We start from the raw sequence: 27,398 nt of genomic DNA, 5'->3' as shown, positions 1-27,398 counted from the left end.
AACCTTTGTTAAAGCAAGCAGGGGCATGATTGGAGTAGGCCTTGAATCAGACTTGGGGAAGAAGGAATATGAGAATATCTTACAACAATTTCCTTCAATTATCTTTCCCAATTTCCTTAAATCCTTTGAAGATTTTAAAAGCAAACTAATTTGAAAATGCTGGGGTAAACTAATTGGAGTGTGTTCTCATTCAGTAAAGGATCACCTTGTGTTTTTTATTAGATTCTACACATTAAAATTTTAATTTCTGTATGGGCAGAGGAGGTTTTTATAGTGTTGTTGTTGACTGGCTTTCCTGACTGGAAGAATTTCAAGCCTGAGCTAATGTGGTGATAAATTTTTGATGTGAGCCAAGTGAACTGAAATTTCAAAGGATGGCAGTGTAAGCCCTAAAACTGCATTCTACTTTAACCAAAAAGACAAATTTGTGTTTAATTCTTTGTTGGAAGGAGATATTTCAGAATGAATGACTGTTCAACATCTATTTTGAACTGGGAGTGGATTGTGTAGGGGGGAGTAGTTTAGCTAAATTGCTGGGTATGGTTCATTAGCTGTTAATTTTATAATGTCAAAAATTGTAAAACCAAGCTATTTGTGAGACAGTAAGTTTTGATAATCTCTTTATACACTTCCTTCTCCAGGATTAGAAGACCTACCTTTTTCATGTGTGTAATTTTTCATTTTTTTCTCCAAAAAAGAAAGATAAGGAAAAAATTTGTGGAAGAAAATAAATGGAAGGACACTCATCAGATATCTGTACTTCTTTCTTTTAAATCATGAAACCAAGCCTTAAAAATCAAAACTATAGCTAGTAAACTGGTGTGTGCCTTCAGTGAAGGGAGAAATTCTATTCCCAGGTTCACAAAATCTAGTTCAATAATTGTATGCCTATAAAACCAATGGAAATCTCCCCTGGTTTCAGACAGCAGAATCTAGAACAGGGGTTTCACTGGTTTGCTTTTGGTGTTTTTTTTTTTAAAGGTCCATTTGGAAATGCTAGGTTAAAGGTAATGAGCAACTTTTTTTTGAAAAAAATTTTTTTTGGTAAATGTTATTTTATATTTCCAATTACATTTTTTCAACATTCATTTTTTATAAGATTTTGAGCTTCAAATTTTTCTCCTTCCCTCTCTCCCATGGACGGCAAACAATCTGATTTAGGTTATACATGTGTAATCATATAGACACATTTCCACATTAGTTATGTTGTGAAAGAAGAAATAGAACAACAGGGAGAAGCCACACAAAAAAACCCAGGAAATAAAAAAATGAAAACAGTATGCCTTGATCTGCATTCAGACTTTAGTTCTTTCTCTGGATGTGGATAGAATTTTCCATCATGAATCTTTTGGAATCGTCTTGGATTATTGTATTACAGAGAAGAGCTAAGTCAATTGTAGTTGATCATTGCACAATGGTGCTATTACAGTGCACAATGTTCTCTTGGTTCTGAATGAGCAACATTCTAATGTAGCAAAGGATTGTCAATTTATTGCATCAAAAACGACAACAACAACAAACAAACCACACCGCCTCTCCCATGCCTATGTTGGATCTTTAGGCATTCTATTGCGTTACTACGCTATGCACGATTATTTCTCCACAAATTGCCTCCATTTTTTATCTGTAGTTTCCCCTTTTATTTAGAGCCATTACAATAGCCTTGGAGGGGTATTATAATTGACTCACACAGCACACAGTTACAGGAGGGGAAAGAATTTCACAATGATAGTGTTTTGTGGTTGGCTACTATTTTGTGAACAACTACAACTATAGGACCAGACATATGAGTGTGTATGTGTGTGTGTGTGTGTGTGTGTGTGTGACTATGTGTTCTGTGTTCTACCTTTTAGGAAGGATAGGTATTCAGTTAAATAAAAAGATGAAAACAAAAGCACCCTGTATACCTTCCAACTTTGGGCATTCATGATAGAGGCCATTCAGTGGCATGAAAACATAGCTTAGCTTTAAAACACACACACACACACACACACACACACACACACACACACACACACACACATACACACACAATGTAGAGACTGTGAGGTACCATACCTTGTATGCTGCAATGATCAACTGAAGGATGTTTCCAGAGTCTTTCTGAAGAAGCCCTACTGTAGCTCCAGGAATAAGTTTGGCATAATTCTGTAAACAAAGAAGAATAAAAATGTCTTTGTTTGCCCAATGGTAATCGAGAAACACGTGGTTCAACTTTCTGGCTTTGATCACCTCTATTCAACTGGTCAGTGAAAACGAGCTCCAGATAATGAATGAACATTTCCATTGAAACTGTAGCCCAAGCCATGCATGCTGCTTCCTGTATTCAAATGGGAAGTGTATTGGCCAGAGCTGCCCTTGGGGAAATCTAAAGGTTCTGTGGTTAGCTTAGTCAAAGGCTAAACTTCTGTAACAGGAAAGGAGTCATGACTTGTAATAACAATAACAGCAATAAAACTAATAGTCTGAATTCATTGAACTCATATTTTCCCAAGAAGCCCAAAGTATTTCTTTTCCTATAAGTCTTTGCTTGCTTAGTTGACATTATTTCTCTTAGTTTTATAATTAAGGAAACTAAGGCAAATAAGCAAATTGACCAGGCCAGAAGAGTTCCTAGATCTTAATGACCAATCTCTTGGTTGCCCTTAAAAAGGATGAATTACTTGGGTAGCTTCAATTGATAAACTCTGGTGCATCCCTCCTCTGTGGCCTACTGTGGTTGATTTCAGAACATAGGAGCAATATCATAAGTCTCAGAGGTTATTGAGGTATAAAGGTATGTTTGCTCTTGAACTTAATGGCCTCTATGTTGCTCACTCTTCAGCATAACTGTATAGCTTTTGGTTTCATCCCTTGTAGTTAGCAAGTTAACTGTCTCTTCTCAGGGCTGTCAGTGATAACTGACAGCCATCTTTTTGCTACCTATTACTGTCACCTTCTAATTTGGGTGAGAAGCAGTGTGGTATAGTGGAAAGACCACTGGCCTTAGAGACAGAAGACCTGTGTTTGAGTCCAGGTTGACCTATTCATTTGGTAAGTAGTTATGTCATTTGACCCTCTCAACTTCAGTGTTCTCATGTATGATGTGGAAATAATTTGTTCAGTCATTTTCATTCATGTCTGACTCTTCATGACCCCATTTGGGGTTTTCTTAGCAAAGATCCTGGAGTGGTTTGCCATTTCCTTTTCCAGATCGTTTTATAGATTAGGAAACTGAGGTAAACCGGTTTATGTGACTTGCCCAAGGTCACATAGCTAATGTCTGAGGCCATATTTGAACTCAAGAAGATGAGTCTTCGTGACTCCAGGCCCAGCACTCTATCCACCATGCCACCTGGCTGTTCCTGTGGAAATAATACCTAGCCATTGAAACAGTCAATAGTGTTCAGTGCAGAATCAAGAAGTTAAAGTTCAAATTCTGATACCTACATTTATTGCCTGTGTGGACATGGACAAGTGGCTGCTCTCTAAGCCTTCCTTTCTTCATCTATAAAATGGGAACAATAATTCTTGTAGCATGTTTCTCACAAAGTTGTTGTGAGGTTCAAATGAGGTAATGCATGTAGAGTACTTTACAAGTCTTAAAGCCCTATGTGCACTAGCTATTTTAACTGTATACTTCATGTAGTTGTGAGGAAGACATCTTGCAAGCCTATTAAGCTATATAAGTATGGGCTATTAATTATTTCTGATATCTAAAATCCAGATAATTGATCTTGTTAGAATAGTACATAAGATAGAGCAAATAGTCTTTGAGTGGAATGAGGGGCTTTTCCTATTGTAAAGTGTGTGAGCTGGGTAGTGCATGGGTTTTGTCATATATTTCACCATTCAGAAGGATGTTTCATTTACTTGTAGGAATACAGATGTGATCTCAAGCATTGAGATTGCCAGAAATCTGGCCTCTGCATAAGTGGAGGTATTGCAGTGATAATGTGAACCAAGCCACAGATAGTGTTTTTACATCATGGGTCATGTCGGACAACAACTATATGACTTTTATTGGCTTTGCATATTGCTTCCTATCATGAACTCTATGTTGTAGTCAAGTCAAGGCTCATTTGATTACTAACTGCTTTCTAACCTTAGCACTTTATCTTCCATCCCTATCATTTGTATAAGGCTTTGCCCATGCCTGGAATTTTCTCCCAATTCTCAGTATCTCAGAATCTTCAGCTCATTTGCCACACCTGTGTGAAAACTTTCCTGCTCATCTCTCTTAGCGCTTTTTCTGCCCAGTTTTCTTAGATTGGAGATCACAGAGGTTATTCCCAATTATATGTAAGCTTTCCCAGGGCAGTGACTATCTTGCTTGATTTTATTTGTAGCCCTCGATGAACACACTGCTGTGCTCAATATATCCTCTATGTATTCTAACATATATTGTATAGATGAGGAAATTGACTTCCCCAAAGTTACGCAGGTAGTAAGCACCAGAGAATTTGAACCTAGGTCCTTTAATTACAGAGGCAGTTAACTTTCTTCTCTACCATGTTTTATATATACCTGCATTGTAATTGCCCAAGTGGACTATAAGCTCCTCAAGGACATGTTCTGTGTTGCTTATTTTTTTTGTAGCACAGTGCCTTAAACACAATAGGTGCTTAATAAATGTTGGGTGAATTGAATTGAATTACTGACTCCCAGGTCATTGTCATAATTTCCTCGAGCCAAGCAGTACATAGATCACACCTACCCCATAGATTTCCATCTACTCCAATCTTTGTCCTTATATTAGAGGTCTTCAATATACATGTTCATAGCCCCACTAACACCCTGGCTTCTTACCTCACACTTCCCTAACCTACACTTTCACTCCACCTCTGCCACATATAGGTATATCTATATCCTTGATTTCACCATCAACCATAACTGCTCTACTCTCATTTCTCCCCCCCCCAGCCAGAACTCTGAAATTCCTCTTTTGTCATAACATGCTATCCTTCAATATCTCCTCCTATCTGTCTCCTCCTAAAATTATTATCATTGTGACCTATAGTCAAATCTTCATTTAAGGGCTTGACCCTTGGCAGTTCAATTGCCTGGGACATAAGCCTCCTTCAGGTTCTATGGAGAAACAGTTGATAAATTCACTTATCTAGGGCATAGGTCTACTGATCTGCCTTAGAGAAGCAGTTACTAAATTAAATGAAACTTAAATACTCTGAGATAGCATTGAATATGACAGGCTGTAGAATACTGAAGTAAATGGATAACACAATCTCCTTTATTGATTTGAATACAAAAAACAGGAGAACTTTTAGGCTCATAACTGGGGAAGCTTAGATGTCAGAATTGTTCTGTGATAATGGGACAAATTTAATTTACCTGATTATAGACAATATGAGAACTTAGTACTAACTATAAGCTAAGAATATAGAAAGGACCTAGATGCTGAACCAAGGAAGAAGGGAAATAGGTGAAAGGGCACATTTTAGAACTATATTAGAGAGAGAATGTAATTTTGTCTCTGGATTATCACTTGTTGCTAGGCATATTGGTTGTCCAATGAGAAACTCTAGTTCCCTCTCTGCCAATTGCTGCTCAGAAGAAGAAATATGGAGAGCATACTCTGTTTTTTATTATTATTTGCTGAGAAGAAGAGAAGAGAAAAGAAAAGATAGAAGATACATCTTTGTGTTGCCACCCATTGTTGCTGACAGGTGGAGAAGGAAAAGAATTCTGCAAAGTAGCAGTGTTGGAGATACCAGGATAAAGGGTAGGGTTTTTTGTTTTGTTTTGTTTTTTGTTTTGTTTTGTTTTTTGTTTTTGTTTTTGGATAAAGGTCATTGTCTTTTCTGAAAAGAGTATAATATTACTTGACTTGAAGGCATAAGTTAAGCCTGAAACTGAGACTGATTAATACCACAGTTTCTGCTAAGGAGATAAGCTCAGTAGAGAAGAGAAATAGCTTGGAAGCAGAGAATTAGACAAGATTCTCAGTGGATAGAGTTGCCTAGCTGAAATGTTTTGGCCTGTGAGATATTCACTAAGAACTGTTAAACACAGAAGATATGTATATCAAAGAGCTTTCATTAACAGTTGCAGAGACAGAAAAAAGACACTAAGTCTACAATTGGCAGAACTGTGAGTTTCCCTGGCTACATGAATTCCCTTTATTCCCCCTTCATAACTACATGACTTTAAGTATGTGCTCACTCTCCCTATGGACATTGGTGGGAGAATGTAAGTGAAATTTGTTGGTGGAATATTACGTAAATATTATGTCTTTTCTTTGTATTTTCAGCAAAATTTTGATTAACATCGAGTGTGGCTGATTTGCAATGAGCCTTTAACATTTTAAAATACAGCATCTTGGGTCGGATTGTTATAGTAGCATGCAGAAGTTACTCCTTGGGCCCTGGGATAATTCTCAGTAGAGTAGTAGTTCATGGTCATTCCTCTGAGTAACCACCTCAGCTTGCTGAAGTAAGAACGAGTGAAGTGAGCAAGCCGACCCCAGCCCAGGGAAAGAGAACCCAAGAAGAGTTAGAGTCGTTGCCATGCCTACAGGCAACACTTCCCTCTCTGCTCTGGCCTCACTTTTTTCCCAACAAAATCTTAACCATATAGTCCACAAGTTCACATCTGTACTTTGTCCTCTGTCCTTGAATCCCTCAGCTTCCTCCCTGCTACTTATAAATATGCCCATGCCTTCCAATGCCTGTAAGTCCTTGACTTATCCTCTTAGGCCATGATTTTATATATCTCTTCCCTTTCATGACCAATTTTTTTTTTTAAAAAAAGCTTTCTACACTCATTACCTCTCTTTCTTTAGTTCCTATTCATTTATTACCCCCTGGTAATGTGTCTTCCAAACCCACCATTTTACAGAAATTGCTCTTTTCATGACTACTGAAGATTTGTTAGTTTCTGAATCCAATAACCTTTTCTCATTCCTGCTCTTTCTTGAATTTTCTATAGCTTTTGACCTTACATCATCCTCTCCTTTTGGACTCTTTTCCCTTCCTTCTATGACACTGCTCCCTCGCTTCTCCTATTTGTATAGTTTTTTCTTCTCAGTCACTTTTTCTGGATTATTACCCAACTCTCATCCATGACACATTAGGGACTTCCAAAAGTTCTGTGCTGGGACTTTTTCTTTTTCTCTGTATCATCTCCTTAAGGAGGTCAAGAGTATTTATGGGTTCAATTATTATCTCTATACCACTGATTTCCATGTTTAGCTCTATATATTTAGCTCTACATTTAGCTCTAATCTTGGTACAGTGGATAGAGCACTAGACCCAAAGTCAGGAAGAATGGAGTTCAAATCCAGTCTTGTGTGCTTACTAGCTGTATTACCCTGGGTAAGTCATAACCTCTGTCTGCCTCAGTTTTCTCTTCCGTAAAATGAAAGTCCTATGGTTGTCATGAGAATTAATATAATATAATAATAGTATATAATAGTATATATGTTATATATACACTATTATATAATATATAATAAAATAATAATATTTAAGTAATTAAATAATAATTAATAATATCATAGTATATAATTATATATACTATATAATAAATAAATAGAATAATAACGGTAATTAAATAAATAACTGAATAATAAACAATAAGAGCATATTTGCAAACCTTAAAGCACTATATAAATGCTAGCTATTATTATTATGAATAATATTGGTTGGTTGATTGGTTAGTTCTTGTCCTTCCTTCTTGAAGAGGACCAAAATTATATCACTATGTTAGAGTCAAGTTACAATGTGTCTGACTGTGCCTGATCAAACCAATATAAGCTTAAAATGCTCTACCACAGGTTGGGCACAAATTGCTCACGTGAACAATGTTGGATTCTCTAAATCTGTGCATCTTGGCTTTCTTTTGAGCCACTTCAATCCTGCTTTGTTTATAGAGCACAGCACCTTCTCTGATGAAGGCACGGCATGCTGGGTGCTCCTGTGCCAGTGTCTCCCATATCATACAATCAATTCCAAAGTTCTTCAGAGAGACCTTTGGAGTGTCCTTGTATTGAACAATATTAGTGTTAATAATAACCTCTTGAGGCAGCGGGTGGCATAGTGGATAGAGCTTTGGCCTTGGAGTCAGAAGGACTTGAGTTCAAATCCGACCTCAGACACTTGACACTTACTAGATGTGTGACCCTGGGCAAGTCACTTACCCCCAATTGCCTCACCAAAAAGCAAAAACAACAACAACAACAAAATCATAACCTCTCTCCTGAACTTTGGCCATATATTATCAACTTCCTGCTAGACATCTCTACGTGGTTGTGACCTAGAAATCTCAAGCTCTACTAAACCTGTTCCAGCTCTAAGCTTTACTATTCCTACTGAGGACACCATCATCTTTCCAGGTACAGGTTCATAACTTTGGAACCATCTTTATGTCTTCACTCTCCCTCTTTTCCCACATGTAGTCAATTGCCAAGCTTTGCCAAGTCTACCGCCAGTTCTGCCTGTTTCTCTCCACTCATGTAGCCATTCACCCTAGGTTAGACAGCTAAGAGGAACAGCCCTGGGCCTGCAGTCAGGAAGACCTGAGTTCAAATCCAGTCTCAGACACTTAATAGCTACATGACTCTGGGTAAGTCATTTAACCTCTCTCAGCATTAGTTTCCCATAAAGGAGGGATAAAAAACGGCAGCTATTTCCTAAGGTTGTTGTGCAGATAAAAGGAGATATTTGTAAAGCATCCTTAGCACAGTGCCTGGCACATAGTAGATGCTATGCAAATGCTAATTATTGTTGTCGTTGTATTATGTCTCCTCTTTCTTCTCCCTGTCTAGTACATCCTCCGCGTAGTTATAAAATTAATATCCGTTAGACGCAAGTCGGACCACACCATTTCTCTTCTCAAAAATCTTCAATGTTGCTTCTGCAATAAGATATAAACTTCACAGGTTGTTGCTGAAAGACCTCCACAATCTGTCTCTTCCTCCCTGCCCCCTTTCCCACCTTTCAAGATTTATTTCAAATTACTTCTCTTCATGCACTCACAATTTCAAACAAACTGGCCTACTGCTTTTTCTCTGAACTTGGCATTCCATTTCCCTTCTCTCTGCTGGTGCTTTTACATAGGCCATTCCCCACCCCTAGAATGCACAACCTCCACCATTTTCCTCAAGGTACAGCCCAAGTACTGTTTCTCTCTTAAAACCTTTCCTGATCTCCCCAGATGGTTATTATTCTCTCCTCAAATTATCTGGAATTTACTTGTCTGTATACGAATCATATCCTTAAAGTAGAATGTGAAATCCTAGAGGCTAAGGAAAATTTTTCATTTTTGTGTTTTTTTTTCCTCCAGCACCCAATTGCCTTTCATGACTTTGGTGTTGTTGTTGTTCAGTTATTTTTCAGTGGTGTGTGACTTTTCATGACCTCATTTAGGGTTTTCTTGGCGGATTCTGGAGTGGCTTGTTATATCCTTCTCCAGCTCATTTTACTGATGAGGAACTGAGGCAAACAGAGTTAAATAACTTGCTCAGGGTTTACATAGCTAGTAAGTATCTGAGGCTGGATTTGAACTCAGGAGTCTTCTTGATTCCTGGCCCCACACTCTATCCCCTGTACTGCCTAACTGCCATGGTGTAGGAACTTAATAATAATAAAATACTTAATAAATCTTTGTCGAATTACATTTGTTGACTTTTCGCCAAAGGAAGTAATAGTATCTCTTGGCTGTGGACAATATTCCAAAGTGTCAGACAAATAGATATCACTTGGATGAAGGTGTGCAATAAACATTTTTACCAATATATATATGGCTATGATCCTAGATTTCTAGGCAGAAGAGACATTGAAAGTCATCTAGTCCCTCCTTTGACATATGAGGAAATTGAGGGACAGAGAGGTTGGCCATAGTCACTTGCCCAAGGTCACAGAGATAGTAAAGTAGAGCTGAGATTCAAGCCTCAGATTCTCTTGTTCAAAATCCAGGCCCCTGCCCACTATTCCAAAAGCCCATTCCCTGCAATAATATAAGATGTGAATCTTGGGCTAATGTTGGGTATCCTCATAGAAGCTGGAGAGTATAAAAATCTAATTGATCCTAGGAGAAGAGAAGATGGGAGGTAGCTTTTAGTCCCTGGCAAAGGGAAGCTTAAAGTCTCTGAGCAAAAGGAGCATGGATCCCGAAGGGTTGTATGAAATTGTCATCCTGATAAGTTTATGGTAAACCGCAGTAGTAGAGGTATAATGGATATTTTCCAAAGACACTGGTCCAACTGGTCTTATGAATGTTGGTAAAGTCAAGCCAATTTACTTCTCTTGGCATAGTTATTCCCTTTCATGTGGCACATTTGGCGGAAGGTTATCAGAACTAGGAGCTAACATTAATCACATTTGCTGATAACCACTAGTGTGAGGGTACAAAGGACTTGGCAGTTAGTAGCAGTGCCAAGTGATAACATTGAAAATTGTGTAGAAGAAAACTATTAATTAAATTCTGGATGTTGGTTCCCCCAAAGTATTTCAAATAATTATCTGTAAACATGGACAATTTGGCTTCCTGGTCTAATGCTGTTAAAAATTATGCTTTAAATCTCCAGGAACATTATGATTCCTTCAAATATTATGCATCAAATGCCTCTCTTTCATTACAGCACTAAAGTGCTATTGTAAATCAGCATGATTAAACATGTTTTATGGTAGAGAAGGAAGACTTTGCATGCCTGGCTGTTATGAATTATAGCATTGTGTCTTTAGAAGATTATTCTTGGAAATTAGGAATCGTGGGGTTGGTAAACAATAGCACAGAAGCTGATTAGAAATGCAAACTAGTGTGCTTGGGCTTGAATTTCTACCACTCCTTTCTCAATTATCAGTCCATGGACTATCCTAATTATGGCTTATGGGTGTACTGTGGGGGCCACCTCCCTATGATGCCACTCAGCAGGTTCTGAGGCCTCTTTTTCTGGCTTAGATATTCTGGGATGCATTTTCCTGTGGGCCTGCTGATCTCTTCAATTTCCTTTTGCAATTTCATAAGATTTCCCAACCCTACTTCTGTCTTTTTCATTTGCTTTTTCTTCCTCGTTTTAAAAAATAAAATATTCTTTCTCTTCGGTTGTCTGTAAGGTGCTCGGTTCTTCTTTGGAAGCTAAGGCCGAGTTGGGGTGACTCCTCACTTCATCCAGTGACTAGCACCACTACAAACAAGTCTCTCTTCATCCTTCTGCTGAAATGGCCGTCTCCGAGCTCGCTTGCATCTACTCTGCCCTCATCCCGCACTACGACGATGTTACAGTCATGGAGGATAAAATCAATGCCCTCATTAAAGCAGCAGGTGTAAATGTTGAGCCATTCTGGCCAGTATTATTTGCAAAGGCCCTGTCCAATGTCAACATTGCAAATCTCATCTGCAATGTAGGAGTTGGTAGACCTGCCCCAGCAGCTGGTGGTGCTGCCCCTGCTGGAGGGGCAACTCCTGCTAGCACAGCTGCCCCAGCTGTGGAGAAGAAGAAAGAGGAAGCAAAAAAAGAAGAATCCGAGGAGTCCGATGATGACATGGGCTTTGGTCTGTTTTGACTAAATATTTTTTGCAACATTAAATAAAAAGCTTAACTCAACTCAAAAAAAAATAAAATGTTTCTTGTTTGTTATTAGATTGTGTTTGTTTTCTCAGCTATTTTTTTATAGTCACCTACTAGGGCAAGGTAAGGCATTAGCAAAGGGTCATTTAGAAGGCTGGTACTGAAGGACAAGAAGGAAAGCATCTTTATTCACCATCTCTACTTTTTGCTGAGATTGCCTGTCAAGGTAGGAGATGCCAGGTGTGAGCCATTCACTAGGTTAGGGAAAGGTAACTAATAAAGGGCATAGTCCTCCCCTTCAGCCTGGCCTTTGCCAAATAGTTGAGGAAAGCAAGGGACTTGAGACCCTCATTGGTTCAACATTAGCCTTTATATGGTAGCTTGTACTACTTTCCCCAACCACTGGCTTGATCCTGGTTTTGGATACTGATTGCCATTTGGTTAACACTTCATCCATCCATTGGCTGTATTAGTGCAGTGTATTGGTGCAAGCATTAGCTTGCTCCTGAAATTGTCCTCCATGGTTATTCCTCTTCTTGCTCCTGACCTTGACCATCTACCTTGGACTTGTACTCTTGTTTAGTGGATCTTAGTTCCAAGTGTGATTTCCTGAGGCTCTGATGATTCCCAGCCTGTCACGCTATTAGATCTTCCTCTTTCTCTCTGGGACTGGAACAAATGCAGGAAAGATGCCCCCCGCCCCCTCATCCGCCACCCAGGGTCAAAGTCAGACAATGCTAATATCCCCTCATTAGTATAGATAATCAAAAGTTGACTGTACCAATGTTTTTTTTTTTACTCAATAGTGTACAAAACCAGACACAAAGAGCAGCACCCTGATTCTTTTTGGGCCTTGGGCATGGTATGCACCCTCTTGATGTACAGCCCTACACACATCAAGAGGGAGCAGTCTATTTTCATTATTAATGAATATAGAAATTGCTAGCCTTAAATACAAGTAATAAAAAAGTTAGTTTGTATTGACTGAGAAGATATGATGTTATATATGCTTAATACAAATATTTTTCCCTAGTTCTTAAAAGAGTCTTCCCCTCTCTACTCCCTACCCTATTAGGCACGATCTCTTCAGTTAAGCAAGAGTTCTTAACCTGAGGTTCATGGACAGATTTTAGAGCATATGAGAACTTGGATAGGAAAAAAATAACATCCTTATTTTTTACTAACTTCTTACTGGAATTTAGAATTTCTTCAGTTGTAAATGTAGGTAACAAATGGTATTCTGAGAAGGGGTCCATAGGGGTTGATGACACACGCAAAAAAACCCTTGAATTCTGTCACATTTGCCAGTATTGGGTCTCTCTCTTTGTCTTTCCATACCTCCCTCCCTCTCTGTTTCTCCATGCTTCTCTCTCTCTCTCTCTCTCTCTCTCTCTCTCTCTCTCTCTCTCTCTCTCTCTCTCTCTCTCCTTTTCCCCCTCCACCCCTCCATCACTTCCACCTTCCCTCTTTCGCTCCATCTGATATTGCTCTACTTCTTAATTTGAACGTATTCCCTTTACTTACAACATTTCTTAAATTCCATACCAGCCTATTCTCAAAATGCCTTGTTCTTTCCCACAGGCTACACAATCTTTGATGAAAATTTTGTCACTGTCAGATATTGAAGTATGGATTTTGTATGTTGGCAGTTGGTAGCATAGTGGATACAGCACTGGGCTTGGAATCAGGAATTCAAATCAGGAGTCTGACATTTCTAGCTGTGTGACCCTAGGCAAGTCACTTAACTGTTTACTTCAGTTCCTTAACTGCAAAAGGAGCTGTGGAGGAAAATGGCAAACCACCCCAGCATCTTTGCCAAGAAAACCCCAGGTGAGGTCACTAAGGGTCAGAAAAAACAACTGAATAACAACAAGGAACAACAATTTTGTTGCATTTTGGATTTTGTTGAAAAAAAGGTTCTGTCTCTGTTTTCTCAGAGTTTGTCTTCTAAATAACATTGAAATACGAGTGATAGACCTATTATTATTTCTTGTTATTGTGCAGTCATTTTCAGTTGTGTCTGACTCTTTGTGACCCCATCGGAGGTTTTCTTAGCAAAGATACATACTAGAGTGGTTTGCCATTTCCCTCTCCAGCTCATTTTACAGATGAAGAAACTGAGGCAAACAGGGTTAAGTGACTTGTCCAGGGTCATGCAGCTATTAAGTGCCTGAGGTCAGATTTGAACTCTGGAAAATGAGTCTTCCTGTCTACAGGCCTGGCTCTCTTTCCACTGTACCACCCAGCTGCTTATTATTTCTTCATATTTTTATAGTTTTAATTTATAATTTTGTATATGGACATAAGTATGTTTTGATAGTTCTTATTTACGTTTTATCTATATGGAGATAATTAATCCAGTTAATTTTGGTATGGGTGGGTGATGGAGTATCTACATATGAACCTGTCACATTGTAGATCTTTCTCCAGTATTATAATACATCTTCCTAAGTTTTAGCAGGTTGCTGTTGTCCTCCCTTTCACTGACCAATTTTTTGTGGTTACAGTCTAATTTATGTACCTGTTCTGCATGATGGGCACAATGAAAATGGTTGCTGTTAGTTATTTCACTTCTACTTTGTTCCTGTGTCAAAGGGATGCTTTTATCTGCATCTTGTGGATAATTTATGTATTTGTCTTTAATTCTCTTATTTTTTCCCTTAGGTCTCTGTTAAACCATTTTCTAAATTCCTCATTATAGTCAGTGGAAGGTAGATAAATATTTAACAACCAACTCTCTAAAAAAAGTGCATTTGACAAAGTTTTAAGTTTAGTCTGCATTATTAAGATTTTCTCCATCACTTTCTTAAATCTAAACAACCAACAAAACAATAATGAAGCCTTGATTTCTAGTGTTTGTTAAATTCTGAGGTGTCAATTTTCGCTTTAAAAATTTGGCCATCATATCTTTTTTTTTTCCCCTGCTTTTTTTTGGCGAGACAATTAGGGTTAGGTGACTTGCCCAGGGTCACACAGCTAGTAAGTGTTAAGTGTCTGAGGCTGGATTTGAACTCAGGTCCTTCTGACTCCAAGGCCAGAGCTCTATTCACTGAGCCACCTAGCTGCCCCTGCCATCATATCTTAAGAGACAGACTGAGCAGGTTCCTGCACACCCCTGAATATATTAGAACTACAAATGCATTTATAATGTAAATCTTATTGCTTGTACTTTAAAAAGTTTTAAATGTATTTTTACACTTAATGTAAAGAATGCTTTCTTTAATTTTGATGCAATTACCTAAGCCTAAGTTATACAGATTTTTTTTAGTGGGGAGAGGAGGGAGGGAAGTGTTGCTGATTTAGGCAGTATTCCAACCACGAAACATCTTTCTCTCCTGCTGAAATGCATGGCAGAGCAAAGCCAGGATGCTTACCCAGCTAATTATTGTAATTCAGTCCCTTCTAGAATGCTTTACAAGAGTGATCTGGATTTTATTTACTAGTTGGATTGGTGATACTAAACAGAATTTTTCCTCAGAAAAATCCCCAAATATTCTGTACACGTTTTATTATTTTTATTTTTCAAAAGGGATTTTAAAAAAGTATTATTTCCTTATGTGCTTCAACTTTCTTTGTGAACAAGCTGTTTCTGGGTATATACATCACTATTTCAATGTTTAAATTAAAAAAAAAAATTAGAGCTAGAGGGGTTCCCCTAGAGAACTTTCAATCTAATTCTCCAATTTTATAAATGAGGAAACAGAGCCCCAAGGAAATGGAGTTCCTTGCCCAAGGTCACACAACCATAGCTTTATATTACAGATGATTTCTATACCCTGCCTGGCCTTTCCAGATTCAGCAGGAAGCTTATTCCTTCTGGTTTCTCATGATCCTTTGTTTTCCAAGTTTTTGATGCACTTATCATGTAAGATTGTGTATTATTGGTATCTATGTTTGTATACCGGTTCCCTAATAGACCATAAGTTTGATGAGGACAGGGTCTGTCTTATCTAAACTTTGTATCTTCTTTAAAAGCTAGCCCAGTGCTTTGCATGCAATAGTATTTAACAATCATTTATTGAATGAATGAATCTTAAGGGGTCTCAAAGAAAGGGGTTTTCTGGTTACCAGCTTAAACTGACCCTCTTCATCTGTTGCAGAAGCAAATTCTGACCACCTGGACCCTAGAATGACGAATAGATTCTCAGGATTTTATTGGTGAGCCTTAGAGAATGAATGGAGAAATAGCTTTTTTTTTTCCTCCTGGAAAAAAACCTTTGGTTGGGGCCTAGGGGCTTCAACTGTTCCAAAAACACCAGTGCAATTGAATACCAAAAACTAGTATACAGTTATCTCTTCCACACTGTAACTTTCCTCATCATAGTTTCCATATATTGTGGATTGACATAACAAATTAAATGGGAAATTTTGGGGAGTTTTGCAGAAGCCACAGACATGTGAGGGCCAGCAAACGACACAGAAAAAGTTTAGAAAATCAGAAATGAATAAAACATATGTAGAGCATTGTATAATATCAACATATTTTATCTTTTGATACCATAATAATTTAGACTTCTTCTCTGGTATGAAGGAAGGAACAAAACATTTTCCAAGGATTTTCCAGATTGTGGGGGCAACACACCCCCTAACCCTCCTGTGATGTGGAAGGGATGCCTCCTAACCCTCCTGTAATGTGGAAGGGATAACTATATGTCTTCAACTGGCTGCTAATCATAGAATTCAACAATGTTTGTCTAGTGAATTAAAAAATGCTAAGATTATAATTCTCAAAACTGGGAAAAAAGAGAGTTTGAAAGCAAGGGAGGAAAAAGGAAAAGTTTAGGAGCAAAAGTAATTTTCTGTGCAATATACTGTACTATTTATCTGGTCAAAAGAATGGTAACTCTTCTCTGGTGAAGTCTTCTTTTATAGGAGTGATATATTCGTTCTTCAGCCCTAGGCGAAAAATCAGGTTGACTCTCAAAGAAGGTCCCTACTTCTGAAATAAATCAGAAAGCTTTTTCTTCCCCATGAGGCTTTTCATCCTTGTGGGTTATTTTTCCCCTTGCCAGTTCTTACATTCATTATCTGTAAATGCAAGGCTCCTAGCTTTATGCAAGAGTTCCCCCCCAGGCCAAAACTGTGTTACTAGGACACCCAGGATTCCAAGAAGAATGTGTAATTGTTTCTGGCACTAGTGTAGCATGAATTTCTATCATTGTGTTGCATGATATCTCCTTTGCCTTTAGGCTTTCCATTGTCAGAATTCCATGGTGATGCAGGTAGCTATGAGAGTGTGCTAATTAAATCAGGGTGCTTAGACTGAAGTTGGCTTCTGCAATGACTAGGTAGGCTGAGAAATTTTCTGGGTGCTGCCTCCTTTTCTCCCAGCCTGCTGTTGGATGTAATTATCTTGTCAGCCAAGATATTCTTGTATTCAGCTGAGTGTGCCTTCAGAAGTAGCTAGGAGAATGATAAGGAAAAAAAGAATGGCAGCCCAATGCATCACTCATCTGAAACTAGAAAACACACAGGGCTGCTTGGATTCAGGAATCAAAAAAAGTGGGCAACGGATAAATATTTGTCACTGGAGTTATTTTAGATCCTCCCTTAATAATTTTACTTGTGTCTTTGGAAGGATTGTAGATTTCTTCCAGCCGTGCTGGTCCTAATACCTATAAAACTCTAAGAGGAAAAGATCTGGTTCAGCAACAGCCTATGTGCTCTGCAGACCAAATAGCAGGTAATAAAACTTGGAAGGATAGCTCCTAGGAAAGATCTGAAGGGAAAAAGAAAACAGAAAACAGGTGTGCATGTGTGAAGGCTATTAAAAAGGTGTTTGCATGCTCTGTTTCTTGCGGTTCTTTGCACACCACACTCTAAAGCCTATCCCTGTGTCTTTCCTCTGGCCGCCCCAAAGGTCTGTAACCTTCCTCACCTTTGTCTCTTAGAATCCCTGGCTTCCTTTAAGACTCAGCTCAAAGGCCACCTACTTTCTGCAGGAGCCCTTTCTTGGTTCCACCCAGCTGCTAGAGCCTCCCCACCACCACCAACGTCACTTTCCATCTACTTTATTACGTGCGTATCTTGTATTGTCTATTTGTGTAGATATTATCTCCCTTTTGAAGTACAAGCTCTTGGGGCAGCTAGGTTGCACAGTGGCTAGAGCACTGGCCCTGGAGTCAGGAGGACCTGAATTCAAATTCGGACTCAGACGCATAACACTCACTAGCTGTGTGACTGGGGGCAAGTCACTTAACCCCAATTGCCTCACCAAAAAAAATAAATAAAATAAAGGGTTTAAAAAAAAAAGAAATATAAGCTCTTGGAGGCAGGGGTCGTTTTAGCTTCTCTTTGTGTCCCGGGTGTTTAGCACAGTGCCCAGCACAGGGTAAGTGCTTAATAAATGCTTGTTGATTAATTAACTCAAGGAGGGTTATGAATGACAACCAGAAAAGTGGAGGTTACCAAATTTGCTTTGGGTTTCTCCTTTTGGAGGCAGAACATCCACGTATGGGCTGTGCTGTAGCAGGGATTCCTTCCTGGTGTGGCTTGGACCAGGCTGGCTGCTGAGGGCCCTCCCACCTCTCCAGTTCTATGATTCTGAGTCTTCAGTCACTTCAAAGTCTAACACCTCATCTTAAGCCTGAGGCCTTTGCCTATTTTAATTGCACAACAGAGCCCCAAACTCTCTCGTCTCCTTTCCTGCAGCCTCCTAGGGTGAAGGTCCAGGCTGGGCCACGGGAAGTTCGATTATTTCTTAACTGTACAATCTGCCTTCCAAACGTCACTGGGGGAGATTCTGTGCAGCTGCTTTTTCTGTTTTGGCTTGTTCTAGCAGTGACGGCGACAACAGGAAAATGAAAGCATCTCAGATTGCTTTTGATCTGAAGCGGCTTTAATTTTTTTTTAATTGCTTCCTTGTGCAATTATTCAGGATCTAGTGACCTAAAAGAGGCCTTGAATTGATCTATGAAATATCTTTTGGCATCTCAGATAGTTGAAGCTCATCCCAGTGCTGGCTCTGAAATCAGAGGGTCTGGGTTTCCTTGGGTGAGTTTCTTAACCTCTCTGGGCCTCAGATTCTTCTTCTGTAAACTTGAAGGGATTAGATTAGATGACCTCTAAATTCCTTTCTAGATCTGATCCATGAATCTCCTGTCAGCAGCTGAGTCATGGTAGCTGCCTCTGCATATTCAAATGGATGTGTGCTGCCACTGAAGTGGGCATTCCCTGACACAGCCAGGTACCAAATATGAAATAATATAGTAGTCATGTGGAAGAGTGGATAGAGTGCTGGCCTTGGAGTCAGGAAAAGATTTACAAGCTGTGTGACCCTGGGCAAGTCACTTAAACTCTGCCTCAATTTCCTCAACTGTAAAATGAGGACAATATTAACACCTATGTCCTAAGGTAGCTGTGAAGATCAAATGAAAAAATATTTGTCAAATGCTCAGCACTGTACCTGGCACATTGTAGGAACTTAAATGCTTGTTTCCTTCCTTTCTTCAACAGTTCAGATCATAAACCACACCTGTCCATCTGGTGCTACTCTTGTCCGTGTCCTTCTACAGAGGTTATGATTGGGCTAAATTTTCAGATTGCTAGACCTAGAATCTAATAGTTAACATGCATAAAGTCCTAAGGGGATAGAAGGAACTGATATGAACAGAAATGTGTTGTCATGTTGCACTTAAAAGAAATAAAACAAGGGTAATTAAATGGCCCTTAGCATTTTGAGACTCCAGGGCAGCTTGGGCACAGACTTGGGAGTCAGCATCATACAAGAAGCATTGGGGTTGGAGAGAATGGGGAAGAGGCAAGAAAGCTAATTATAGAAATTATTTGAAGATACACTTCAAGAATTGTGACCCCCAACCCTATACCAAAGCTTAGTTCACATTGGCTCATTGGCATGTAGCTCATTTTAACACAATGGTCTGTGTCCTTATTGTACCCTAATTTTTAAAGACGATAACATTATTTTTGTGTCTCATCAATGCACAGCACAAAAAGAGGACTTTTTAAGAAGTCAGCTTTATTTTATCCTCCCTACACTCCTCTTCCCCCAGGGCTGGGATAGGCAGGAGGAGGTGCTTGGCAGATGGCAAATAGTGGGGTGGAAAGAGTACCAGATTTGGAGTTCAAGGATCTGGGTTCTAGTCCTGGCTTTGCAAATCAACTCATTAACAGTGTGACATTGGGCAAATCACTATGTCTCTCAAGGCTTTAATTTCCTAATCTGTAAAAATGATGGTATTGGGCTAGAACTAGATGGTCTCCAAGGTTACACTTCCCTCTAAATCAATGATCCTAAGAAATAAAAGGTCAGGGAAATGGAGGAAACCAGGGCTTGAACATAACTGAATGAAGTGTTTTTGGGCTTGTGGTGAATGACATCTAAGAAGCAATTTTTCAAAACAAGAAGTTGAACTTGGGACCTATTAATGAATTGATCTGTTCATTTTATGTCAGGAAAGCAGATAGAACCAAAGAGATTGGCATGTAAAAGAGTTTAGAGCAAATTTTACATTCACATGGGTTCTTTAAGCATCTGGTGTGTTGGATAGATTGCTGGGCCTGGAGTCAGGAAGAACCAAGCTCAAATACAGCCTTGGACAGTTATTAGCTATATGACTTTTAGGCAATCACTTAAACTGTCTGTCTCAGTTTTTTCAATAGCTCTTATTGTGAGAATTAATGAGATAATATTTGTAAAGTACTTAACACAATGCCTGGCACATAGTAGACACTTAATAAATTCTTTGTTCCCTTCCCTTCCTCCTTTCTAACCTTGATTTTACCACTTACCTAAAAGAATCCTTGTATCTCAACAGCATCATTAATCAACCAAAAAGGATTTACTGAAGACATGTTATATGCTTTGCCACATCTTCTCAATGAATACTTCCAGTGATGTGATCACTGGTGTGGATAGTCCTTTTGTTGACACAGGTCACGTATCAGCCTTGCCACGAGAGATAGTGCTTTCCAGTGTCCAAAAACAATCATTATTTGGCAACTCTCTTTATAGTAATGGGCTTTTCATACTTAACTGATCTGGTCCTAAGACAACAGCCACATATGCTATGTTATTGGATCCATTGGTAGAATGAATGTACCAGGGTTTGTCATCCAAGGACATGGTTTTTAAGTACTACAGGGTCACCTTCACATTGCCATGATATTATCAAAGTAAGAATTTTGATGATGATTAAAAAATCAGTTAATCACTTAAAAAAGTTCAGGGCAAACCTAATTTAGATTCACTTTTAGGCTATTAAAGACTTTTGGGACACCCCACATATGCCATACAGAACTTTTAGGAAAGTAGTACAAAGTCTGACAAATAATAGTGTGTCAATTTCCAAAAAGGATTGAAATTATACCTCTAACACTTCAGGACCCCAACATACTTAGTCATGAAGAGTACCAAAATTTCATATGTGTAGACAGTACTTCATGCATACAAGAAGAGAGCATGGAAATAATGTGAGTATGAGAGAAATCCAAAGGTCTCTATTAATTAAATACCTACTTGTGCGAGGCAGCTAGGTGGCATACTGATCTGGGCTTGGAGTCAGGAAGACTTGAGTTCAAATACAGCCTCAAAAACTTCCTAGCTATGTGACCTTGGGGCAAGTCTCTTAAACTCTGTTTGCCACCTGAGAAGGAAATGGCAAACCACTTTGCTAAGAGAGCTTCATAGACAGAAGTTCACGTTTACAAAGAGTCAGACAAGACTGAAATGACTGAACAACAACAATATATAAGGCACTGTGTATTCTCTTCAGAGTGATGCATGTGCCAGGATCATTCCTGGGTAATGGCCAAGGGAGTGAAGAACCATAATTAAATGCAATAAATGTTCTTTTGTTTACATGTGCACTCCCAGATTTAGTTAAGCATGAGGTTGGTGCTCAGTAAATGCTTATTAAATGAAAGAATTCATGAATGAGTATCTGCCTTGATTATAGCCATTAATAGACATTAATAAATGAATGTATTATTCTTGTAGCCAGAGGCAGTACAAGATAATGGAAAGAGCTCTGAACTAGGAGTCAAAAGATCTGGATTCCAGGTCCAGCTCTGCCATTAACTAGCTGTGTGGCCTTGAACCACTCATTTTATTTCTTTGGTTTTGTGTTTCCAAATCTGTAAATGAGAGGAAGTAAGCCAGATCATCTTTAAGGTCCCTTTCTCTTCCACCTCTAAAATTCAGTAATTTTACAACCTTGTATCTGTTGGTTGATTCATTTGCTTTACGCTTCCTCTTCCAACCAAGAAAGCAGTAGTGGAAAGGTGAATCCAGTAATAAAAGCTGAAATTCTGGGCCACAATACAAATTTCTCCCTTATAGCCTAGCACTCCTTGAAGTGCTTTCTCCATTTACATTGGGGAAACATCTGCATTTTAGGGGCTGTTTGAGAGGTAGTTAAACCTAGAGATAAAGCCCATCTTGTTTCTGGTTTTGTGAATTATGGAATTCACAGTATGGGCCCTTTACTCACATCAACCATTATACAGTTTTCTTGATGGGACCCAACTGATTGTCTGCTCATTTTTTCCTATAGCTTTTAAAAGTGGATTATGGGACATTGAGCTCCAGAGGAAAAATGCTATATATAATCCAAGGCATAACTGCTAGTGACATTTCATTGTTAGAACTACTGGATAACATTGATTGGACTGATTCATTGTCTTTTAAGAAGCAACATGATTCAAACCACTCTGCCCTTGTAATCAGAGGGCATGAGTTTTATTTTCAAATTCTCTCTTTTGGAGAGAATTATTGCTTTAATGGCGAAATAGAAGGCAGCTGGCTCTCATTACGCTCTTTGTTCCCAGATAGCTTCAACTACGGCTGTCCAGATCCCTTTACATCATACTTGAAGCAAGTATAATTTATCAGGCTAGATAGAAACTTTCCATATTCTGGAAAGTTGGCTCATTTACTCCTAGATGATTTTATTTCCTACCAAGAATAGAAAATTGAAATATCATCTTTATTGGAAAATACATATTTAAGGGGAAAAACAACTTCCTAGGTCATGCCAAAAAATGAATTATATGATAGCCAATTATTCTTTACTAGCTGTTTGGAGATAACTTAAAGCCACAGGAAATCCTCAATCTCACAGAATGTGAAAGCTGGAAGGAATCTCAGAAATCAGTCCAAACCCCTCATTTTTTTTCAAACCCTTCATTTTACAGATGAAGAAACCAAAATCTAAAGAGAGGAAGTGAGTTGCCTAAAGTCCAATCCACTCTCCACACAAACAGCTAAAATTATCACCCTAAAGCATAGGTCTGAACATGTCACACTCAGGGGTGTGCTGATAAAAGTTTAACAATCAGCTGGGGGAAGGGGAAGATGTATGCAGTACGTACTTTTAAGTTTAATCTACATTATTAATATTTTCTCTTTCATTTTCTTTAGTCTAGGCCCAGGGGTGAGGAACCTGCATTCTTGAGGCCACATGTGGCCCTGTAGATCCTCAAGTGTGGTCCTTTGACTGAATCCAAACTTCACAGAACAGATACCCTCAATAAAAGGATTTGTTCTGTAACTTTGGACTTAGTCAAAAGGCCGCACTCAAGGACCTAGAAGACCACCAGTGGCCTCAAGGCCGCAGGTACCCCACACCTGCCTCTAGACAATCAACAAAACAATAAGTCTAGCCCCAATTTGTAAAATTTGCCAATTTCCAATTTCAAAACTTAAATAGAAATTTTCTTTCACAAAGAAAATTTTACAATCGGCTCCTGCACTAGTTTGATTTGGTTCCAGCACATCCCTGAGTGTGCCCCTGCACAAGAATCTTCAACAACCCCTTATTATTTCTAGAATAAAAAACCTAAATTTTCAATTTGACATTTAAAGACTTTCAGTCTGGTTTTCATGACCTAGCCCGACTTATCCCTTTCATATATTTTATGTCCTAGCACAATTTGGGCCATTGAACCCAGCACTTCCCTGCTATCAGATAAAGTCTGTTTATGGGCCTGGAATCTATGCCCGCCTCACCCCTGTGCTAATCATTACCTTCCTTTAAGGCTGAGCTCAGAGGCCACCTTCTAAGTGAAGCCTTTCCTGAGCCTGCTCTCTCTCTCCTCAAATAGTATGTTATTTATTTGTGTCCTTCCAGTAGAATGTAAGCTCCAAGAGGGTAGGAGCTACTTTGTTGTTGTTTTTTTTTTTCCCACAGAACCTAGAACATAACAGGTATTTAATAAATGCCAATGATAATGACAAGTAACATTTTTATATCCCTTTAGGGTTTACAAAGCATTCTACATATGCTAACTTCTTAATCAGCTCAACAGGACTGTACATTATTATCCTTATTTTGTAGAAGAAACTGAGGCAGAGAACAATTAATAACTGGCCCAGGGTCACACAACTAGTAAACATATAAGGCAGAATTCCAACCACAGTTCTTCCTGACTCCAAGTCTGGCGTTCATTCTGCCATAAATTAAAATCATGCTAGTTGATAGTGGAGCCTGGAGGAGAACCCAGGTCTCCTGTTCTCCAGACCAATGAGGTCATCATGAAAACCAAATTGGGATAATAATAGTGCTTATCTCCAAGGGTTGTTGTGATGATCCAATAATAATATTTGTAAAGATAATGTAAATTATTATTATCAAATTAAAGATAATATGAATTTGTAAAGATAATATTCGTGAAGTGCTTAACATAGTGCCTAGCATACAGTAGGTATTATATAAATGCTAATTATTATATTATTAACTGGCACTTGAGTCAATAGTGTTGATCTTTTCCAGTATCTGTTATTTTTTTTTAAATCAGAGTTGCTAAAAGTTGGTAAAATAAACTAATTTGTATTTTACTTCTCTTTGCTTCTTGTGAATAGTGAAATATATGATCAGATGATATGCAGAAGGAGGAAAGGGAAAAGCCAAAAGTTTTATGCAGCTGAATTCTCAAGCTATAGAAACAAGCCTGAATAGCTGAGAATTTTACTCACTGCAACTGAAAAATAATGAGATATTTCTACAGGTAATAGATGAACATTATAGAACACCAAAAAAAATAAATTAGGAGAGGATTCATTTGTCCTAAGAGAGAGAGCCTGACTAGTGTAATGTAGTTTAGAATCTAATCAACTTAAAATTACTTAGTCTATGAAGTATTCTTATCTTTACAATTGGATGAACAAGAAATAAAATAATAATCAATCTATAAAAAGCAATCTATTTGATGAAGATTAGGTTCCATATGTGATATATATGATATTTAATAATTACATGGTAATAGTATGTGCTATGTAATATACTATCATATTACAATTATATATTATACAGTGTGTCCCAAAACTCTTAATGTAATTCAAAACTTAAAATAGCTTAAAACTGCACTAAGACTTTTGGAATATCCTTTAAAATTTAATTAAATAGTTATCTGATATTTTATTGAGCTAAGAACTTTCACTGAGGTCCTATTATGATACCTCATTGAGGCATGTAGGTAAACCTGGGTTCTTGGGTGCCATGTCAACAAAACACTGGTAGGTCCTTGTTGTTCAGTCATTTCAGTTGTGTCAGGCTCTTCATAGCCCTTTTGGGGTTTTCTTGGTTGTTCAGTCATTTCAGTTGTGTCAGGCTCTTCATAGCCCTTTTGGGGTTTTCTTGGTTGTTCAGTCATTTCAGTTGTGTCAGGCTCTTCATAGACCTTTTGGGGTTTTCTTGGTAAAGATACTGGAATGGTTTGCCATTTCCCTCATTTTACAGAGGAGGAAACTGAGGCAAACAGGGTTAAGTGACTTGCCCAGGGTCACATAGCTAGTAAGTGTCCCATGCTGGATTTGAACTCAGATATTCCTGCAGGTCCAGTGCTCTATCCACTGTTACCTAGCTTAAAACCTTAAAACCTTAAAAGGTTTCAAGTATAAACCAAGCACAAACTACTTGTTTATTGTCCCAGGACCAGCCTAGTTTGTAACCAGAAAGTCTGGCTACCAGGTGATTAAAATTTTTTTTAAAATTTCTTTTCATTGTTTTCTTTCTTTCCTTCCTTCCTTCCTTCCTCTCCTTATTCATTTTTTGCTATAGCAAGTCAATCTACTAAGGAAAAGAAAAGTTGTGATCTGCCCTGGTTGAGGGAAGACTCCTACCAGTGAAACTTCAGAAATGACAATATTTTCCAGTGTCGCAATATTGCACTACAGTACTTTGCAATTGTGGATTTCAAAATGTTACAACAATGAATGGAACTAGCCATTCTTACTACTATCTCATAAGATGGCAACTTGGCATGCTCGTGTAGTAGAAAATGCACTGAACTAAATCAGGATCTTCCGATTATAGTCTTGACTGTTTCTAAGAAGATGTGTGTGGCCTTGAGCAAGTCATTTCATTTCTTTGGGTCTTACTTTTTTCGTCTGTAAAGATTAAAAACTGCTGGAATAAATGATGTCTAATTTTTGCTGAGGGTGTTAGCACATCTAATAAGACTGTTGAGAGGGTATACTGGATAGAAAGTTGGCCTGGGAATCAAGAAGATCTGACTTCAAGTCCCACATCTGACACATACTAGGGTATGACCTTGGACAAATCTTTTGACCTCCTATTGCCGTATGCAGCTCTCAAAGACTGTAAGACTGATGTGGTAAGGGCCCAAGCCGGGACCTTTCCCCATTACCCCAAAAAGAATTTGGGTCCCATTTGTCTAAGGGATTCTTGAACTCTCCCACTTTATCAAGGAGGTCTCTGGCATTCCCCCTGAGGCTATAATCCCATCAACTGACCTGTCATTATTGCCTCAGCCCAATCTCCCAATTCTCTGTAACCCTTAACCTAGCCCAGCCCTCCAAAGTCTATTACTTCCCAATGGCCCCTGGCCATTGACCCTATCTAGACCCTAATTTCTGACCTCCCAGTCACTCCCATCAAAATTCTTCCTAGATCCCTCCCAAAGTCTTTCTGTATATAAGGTCCATCTTGCTTCCATTAAGCGCTCAGATTCCTTAAGAACCCAGCCAAAAGCTCACAAATGTTCAGATTCCTTAAGAGTCTGGCCAGTATGGCAGATCTTTAATAAACCTTGTCTCTGGATGAAAGAAGACTTGGGTCGAATTCTTTTGGGCAGGATTCTCATCTCTTGCTTTCGATATTTTGGGGTCCCAGCACCCCTAAACCTCTAGATCTAAACAAGCTCATACTACCACTTGCTATCTGCATTGATAGACGGAGTTTCCTCAAAGAATGTTCCCTACACCAATGAAGTAATGTCTGCCCACCTCCACCCCCACCCCCGTTGACCCTGGCAACTTTTCTTTCTGCTATTGCAGCTAAGTAAGCATGCAATTTTGCAATCTTCTTCTTCTTCTATAAGTAACTTCCCTTCTGTAATTTCAACTAAATTTACCCTTTCAGTTGCTTTACTTTATTCTTATCAAGGGTTTCAGTTTTCACTAATTCTTCAGGAGTTTATTTTCCTCATATCAAAGTCATCAGTCATCAGGTGATATGCTTTGTTCACAGCGTTCCTTTTAAGGAGATTTAAGCCATCTTGGGCCCATTTGCAGTTTTCTTTGTCATCAAAATGGGGTATCAGCATTTTGATGTTGCTATGTGGGTTATTTAGTGCAATGTTGTGCCTGGCCTATAGACCAGCACTGGATTTAAACAGAGACACATTGTCCCTTCTAACAGGCCAGCAAAGGGTGTGATGACTGGTCAGTGAAACCCCAAATGTAATAATGAAAGCCTCTTATGACACACTCCAAATTCTCTGCCCCATTTGGCCATGGGCACCACTATGGATTATTTCTGTATTTATGTTATGCATATAGATGTGTGTACACACACACACACACACACACACACACACACTTATATGTGTGTGTATATATATATTCGTACGTGTAATTGATTTGCAAAAATGTCAGGAGGAAGGAAACAAACATTGTCCATTAACTGTTACT

At 38.7% G+C, this 27,398-nt stretch overlaps 1 protein-coding gene and 1 pseudogene across 1 annotated transcript in view; one reads left to right on the top strand and one right to left on the bottom strand.

Annotated features, from left to right (window-relative positions):
- The window catches only part of ITGB6 (integrin subunit beta 6), a 96,630-nt gene that overhangs the window by 44,181 nt on the left and 25,051 nt on the right, over positions 1–27,398 (bottom strand). The window contains exon 9 of the mRNA XM_021004895.2: positions 2,059–2,148. Coding sequence (XP_020860554.1) covers positions 2,059–2,148 — 90 coding nt within the window. The remainder of the gene's footprint in view (positions 1–2,058; positions 2,149–27,398) is intronic.
- On the top strand, positions 11,046–11,501 carry LOC110220738 (large ribosomal subunit protein P1 pseudogene; annotated as a pseudogene).

Source organism: Phascolarctos cinereus, unplaced genomic scaffold (assembly GCF_003287225.1).
Source record: "Phascolarctos cinereus isolate Bilbo 61053 unplaced genomic scaffold, phaCin_HiC Scaffold_726;HRSCAF=1367, whole genome shotgun sequence".
NCBI lineage: Eukaryota > Metazoa > Chordata > Mammalia > Diprotodontia > Phascolarctidae > Phascolarctos > Phascolarctos cinereus.
The sequence above is the reverse complement of the archived record's forward strand: the minus strand, read 5'-3'. Positions and strand labels throughout refer to the sequence as shown.